This window comes from Geotrypetes seraphini, chromosome 13 (assembly GCF_902459505.1).
Source record: "Geotrypetes seraphini chromosome 13, aGeoSer1.1, whole genome shotgun sequence".
NCBI lineage: Eukaryota > Metazoa > Chordata > Amphibia > Gymnophiona > Dermophiidae > Geotrypetes > Geotrypetes seraphini.
The window spans coordinates 78,268,677-78,274,538 of record NC_047096.1 but is presented as its reverse complement, the minus strand read 5'-3'; the positions used below and the strand labels follow the sequence as shown (position 1 = coordinate 78,274,538).

At 41.0% G+C, this 5,862-nt stretch overlaps 1 protein-coding gene across 1 annotated transcript in view; it reads right to left on the bottom strand.

The window, feature by feature from the left end:
* Positions 1 to 242: 242 nt before the first annotated feature.
* Positions 243 to 5,862, bottom strand: part of GPR179 (G protein-coupled receptor 179) — an 80,496-nt gene continuing 74,876 nt past the window's right edge. The window contains exon 11 of the mRNA XM_033917565.1: positions 243 to 5,732. Coding sequence (XP_033773456.1) covers positions 2,805 to 5,732 — 2,928 coding nt within the window. The 3' untranslated portion in view covers positions 243 to 2,804. The remainder of the gene's footprint in view (positions 5,733 to 5,862) is intronic.

Here is a 5,862-nt window from a genome sequence, read left to right as displayed (position 1 = left end):
CCTGCTTTGTCATGGGGTTCTGTAACTTCTACTGAGAATTTCTGTTTAACCTTTTAGCACAGAAATTTTTTATCTTGCTCCTTTGCTCATCCATTTGAATGAGAATCGGGGCTGGGAGCTAGTACCCTGAGATTTTGTCTCCCGTTTTATATCCCTTCCTATCTTGTGTTAGCCCAGTGATTGCAGGGATGGTACTGTTCAGATATCCTAAATGCACCCTGGAACTATGGGCCCTAAAGGTGTCAGCCTGAGAGATAACCATGACTCCTCCTCCTCCACCATGAGCAGCATCAGCCAACCTGGAAAAGTCCAGTGCAGAGTTTTTTTCCTTACCGCCTGAGCCCCATTGGGCTAGCAATAAAAGTATTATTTTTATTTTACGTGCTACTTTTGTGAAGTCTGTTAAACAGCTGAGCTCTATTGTATTGTGCACAAAGGTCTACAGTAATGCTACCGGGTTGCTGTATGAAAGGCATAGTGCTTGGGGTGCTTGAGGATGAAATGGTGCAGAATGTATCCATGTTCCAATTTAGCTGAAATGGTTTGGACCACTGAATCATGGTTGTCTTTTCGGAGATCATGAGCAGTAGACCTAAGATGCATAACCCCTCCCATTGAGCTTATGCCATCACCAACAAGAAGTGCTCTGGTCATGCCTGAACCTCGAATCAGGTAAAACATCAGCAGTGGAACCATAACCAAAAACAAGACATCTGTATAGAATATTTTATTCTATGTACATATTTTTACATAGCTTAACACAGCATGTTAAGGAATGACACTCATGATTGTCTCCCATTGCGAAATTAGATTAGGGATGTCCAACCCAGTTAGGTTTTCAGGATTTCCCCAATTAATTTGCACAAGATCTATTTGCATGCACCGCCTCCATTTATGCAAATAGATCTTGTGCATATTCATTGGGGAAATCCTGAAAACCGGCTGGGCAAGTGCCAAGATTTGACATTCCTGCTTTAGTCTATGTCAGCCCACTTAGGGCGTAGTGGAATTATGAGTGATATACAGATTCTCACCAGAAATAGTTTCACCAAAATTCCATAAGAATATTCTAGATAACCTTGTTTCGGTTCCTCAGGTATTTCTTTTTAAAAGGAGTATCTTTTACAAAAGTGAAAGTCTTTCTCCCCCTCCCCCCCCACCTACCTCACTGTTTGATCCAACTAGGTTTAGCTGTTCCAGGGAGACACGAACTGCAATGGGCAGACATGGATATTTAATAAAAATTTCATAAACCTTTCTGTTCGGTTGAACTAAGACTAACACCATGGAAAGGTAAAAACAATAAGGCAGGATAAATTACCAGTACATGTTAACGTCTTTGCAACTTATATATTACACTGTCACCCAAACTTTCATTGTTCCTGAGGAAAGAGTTCTGATATGGCAGTGCTGGCAGTTCTTTACCTAGCGCAAATATATAATTCTGGGAGGGAGCCGACTCATTCATAAATGAGCAGTGCTCACAGCTGGCAAGTTTTTTTTCCTGAAGGTTTAAGCAATGGGTCACTGATGTAAAGAAACAAAAAGAAATACATAACTTAAATATTATTGGAAGGATTCTTACACCATGACCAGAATCTGCCTAGACAAACAGATTAAGGGCTTTAGGAAGCCATTTCCCTGTTTTAAGATAGGAGGGCAAGCAAGCTACCTTCAGTGCCTGCAGAATGAGGGTCGTACCCCTTAGATTTAGAATACTGCTGAGACAGTAGGAATAGCAGTGAGTGTTGCCATGTCATCACAGACCTGCTTCTGCTGGTAGGATGCCATTGTCTGGTGTGTATTTGAGAGAGTTTTGCTTCTGCTGGTCTTTGCATTCAGATCAATAATTTTGAATTATCTGCAGGAAGTAAGGGGGATGGAGCATTTAATCAACCCATAAACACCAGCTATTAGTTCATTGCCTTTTTAATAGGAATCTGAACATAATTATTAAAATAAATCTCATTAAAAGAATGACTGCCGTCCATATTTATGCGGGAATCTGCTTGCTACTTGATAATCTGATTCACCTTACATGGCAGGAGGTGGGGCATATTCTCTAGGTCTCTTCTGTGTTTGACGCACTTACAGTCACCGATCATACTAAGTGTAATAGAATTTGTGAATGTTTGTTAACCTGCTTTAGTAGAAGGATCTAAGGATCAGTTTGAGATGTCTGATGTTAGAAAGCTTGCAGACCCGATTGGTTGGTTATGCCCCAATGTTTAGATTCATTGCATCAGTGCTTACAGATTTCTGCACTGATTTCTTAGTATACAAGCACGAGGGTGTAATACCAATTTGCTTGCTGTGGATGTAAAAACATTTAGGGCTGTTACTTGGGCTAAAGAGCAATCTTTCCTTTGCTTATAGACTGAATGAATAAGCTCTTATCTAATTTTCTAATTGTTGGCTAGGTTTGAAAACTGCATATTTGTATATGTGTCCCTTGTTCATCCACAGCTGCGTTTTCTAGTGTAGAATGTTCAAATGCTCTCAAGTTAACAAAATAGTCTAACTTGTTGTTATACTGGCTGATGCAGAAAACATAGGGATAGCCTTGTGTTAAGTTTTTGTAGTTGCCCTGGGCTTCCTAGCCTGGTGGGAAGTTTACCCAGAAAAAAACACCCCATGAGGCTCATTTGATGGGTTGTGCAGATTCTCCTTATAAACACATCTACCAGTCGGTCTAAATCATACAAAGATCTGAAGGTCTTAAATGGAGTTAGAGTTCTGGACCACTTTCTTCATTCACAGGGGATGAAGTTGCAACTTCAAGGTTTTTGATCTGGTTCTCAGTTTTACTCAAAATCCCAGGGGCAGACTTCTGGCCTTAATGTTGGCTTGGGGCTCTTGGCATTGTCTGCTGTAGCTACAGCTGCTTTACTCTGAGTCACAGTGCTGCTAGCAGACTTTACATCTGGCTCCCAGGGACACACTTCTAAACTTCTGGTGAGTTCTTTGCAATCCTGTTTGGCTCCTGTTACATCATCCTGCTGCACTTTCTCATGGCAGAATATTTCCTTTGTATCTTGACTGTCAGCATCTAGGATCTGATCCTTGGCCTTATTTTGTATTTGTGTGGAATAGTTTTGTTTTCTTACAAGACATTTGGTGTGACCTGCTCTTAAATAAAGCTCTTCCATTTTACCCTCACTTATTGTTTTTGTGAGAGGCCTTAAATCTTCACTTTCCCAAGAATTGACTGTCTCCTGTTGGCTTCTTGACTTCTGTAAGTTACTTGATGGTAGTTGACCAAGTGTACCCTTAATTTTTGTTTCTGCTTTGATGGGAAGTCTCCCTTCTATCTCCCAAGGATGAATTTCATTTTTGATGCTGATTGCTCCATCTGTGGATTTCCAGGGGCAAACTTCTTCGTTGCTTGATTTGCACAAATCCCAAGTGTTGCTTTCAGATTTACTCAGTGTTCTTTGCAGATCCTCAGAATCCATGCTTTCCCAAGGACAAATTTCATCTCTTTTACTGCCAGTGCTCTCTGATTTCTTTGGAATACTTTGGCCTTGGTGAAAGGTTTTACTTTCAGATTTGCTCATTGTCTCCAGAGACTGCTCAGAGTCTATGGTTTTCCAAGGACAGATGGTTTCTTGTTGATTTTTGAAAGTATTCAGCCTTCTTAGTACTGTGCTTTTTTCATCATTTGGAGTTTTGCTAGTTTCCCATTGACATATACCTGCTTCAAAACAAACTTCTACCCCAGAAGTTTCCCAGGGGCAAATTTCATTCCTTTTGTCTGTTTCAGATATTTTGTAATTTTCTGTAGGTGCTGTACCTGTACATTTGCTCAGTTGACCTAATGATTCCTGAGATTCTGTGCTTTCCCAGGGACAAATTTCATCTCTTTTGGTGTCCATGCTATCTGATTTTTCGAAGATGACATTAGATTGTTTCTTCAGTCCTGTGGATTCTTTGGCATCATTGCTGCTAAGCTTTGCTGTCTTTCTAGTTGTGTCATATATTCCAGTATCTGCTAAGCCAGCTCTTTCTGTTTCCATGCCTACTTTGCCATGGAAAGGCAAACTGGATTTCACATCTGTTTTTATGTTTGCCTCCAAAGGATTGATCTCATGCGTATTACTAGAGTTAATATTCTGCTTATTTATGTCTCCAGTTCCTGGAGGGCAGGGTCCTGAGAGTTTACTGCTTATTTTCTTAATTTCTTGTTTGAACATTTGCTCTGCTTCAGCAGTGGGAGTCATTTCTAGGTCAGACCTCTTGGCCTCATCTTTCCTGGTGCTCGTGTGTGTCTGATGTTTCCCTTCACTTTCCTCTTTTTCTTTCCTTCCTTTGATATTGGAGCCACCTTTCCTTACAGGAGATCCTTTAAGTGCTCGCATGGCTAACACAAAACTTTTGAGGGTGTTTTTATGAGGAGGTTCTCTACAACTTTGTCTTGTTGGAGTCGTATTTGGCATATTGGAACATGTTAATTCTAAAGAGCTAGATGTATTGGAACTTTGAGGGCCAGGGACCTCATGTTCCCAAGGACATAATTCTGCAGGAAAAGAATGTGCTGTAACTGAAGTGACTTTTACAGGAAATGAAGAAAAGCACTGCATTTGATCCCTGTAGTCATCTGGTTTGGAACTATCATATAATTCTTTGCTTTTAGTGTTTGTTAGAAGATCTTTAGTTTCTTCTAAGCCCAGGTCTTGAATCAAGTATTTGAAAGGTAGAGCTGTATCCTCTGTCTGTGAAGGTGCTGGGCCTGTGTCATTCTTGCCTTGATGTGTGTCTGGTTGTGTGTCAGCATTTTGTGGCTTTCCTGACTGATGGGATCTGTCAGCATCACTGCATAAGATTGGTGCATAAGTGACATGCTTATGGACCTTTTGTTCCAAGGATATGGATGGAGGTTCTTGTACTTCCCAAGGACAAACTTCAGCCTTGTCATAGAGGTCTTTCAGAAGAGAGCTTGTAGCTTCTTCAGGACCATTGTTGGTCTGCTGCTGCTTTGCTTTTTTGAATGCTTGACCATCATCTTTATCTTTCCCCTCACTTACTGCTAATGTCATGTCAGGCATAGTGGTTGCTTCCTCTACTGTTTTTCTCAGCTCCTCCTCATTTGCTTGCTGTGAATAATCTTCTAAATTGCAAACCTTGTTTGTTAATAGCAGGGCCTTTTCCCTGGCACTGGTAATAACACTGAGTGATTTCTGGAGGGTATATGGCTTTGAGTGAAGAGGCTTCTTCTCCGTTAAGAGGTTATGAGCACTGGCTGACTTGTACACAAGGGGGCCATCTTCTGTTGAATCACTGTTGGATTTCTGTGAGGCTTTCTTTGCCAATTTTTTCCTCATTAAGGAGTCCCTAAGGGAAGCGTCTTTAGATGAGCTTGCTAGGCAAGGTGGTGGTGAGGCTGGGGCATTCTCCTGGTCTCTTATATGGTCATAAGTACTGTGGGATTTCCTTAGTGAAAACAGTTTGTTCTTTTGAGGCTCCTCTCTCATCTTCATGCTGGAACTACTGGAATCAAACACTTTCTTTTTGTAGGAGCCAGGATAGCTTCCCCCACTACTTCCTGTATACCCGTCTTTCTCCTCTCGGCTGCACTGCCGTGAGACGGATTCTGGAATTTCTGTGATTCGTCTCATGATGGAACGGCCCAAGCCTCTTCGGGAGCTTCTCTTTTTTTGAAGGTGTGGATTATTGGCAGTCATCCTCTTAGTCTTGTGGACCTCAAGTTGTGCGTAAAGTTTCTTTAATTCATCCTATATTCAAAGAGAGACAGAAAAAGAAATACTACTTTTTTCAGTTTTTATGTAAGTCTCAAACTTTGGGATGTCCTTTTTCCATATACATTTGATAGCTTCTGAACATCTAAGGCTAACTAATGAATAT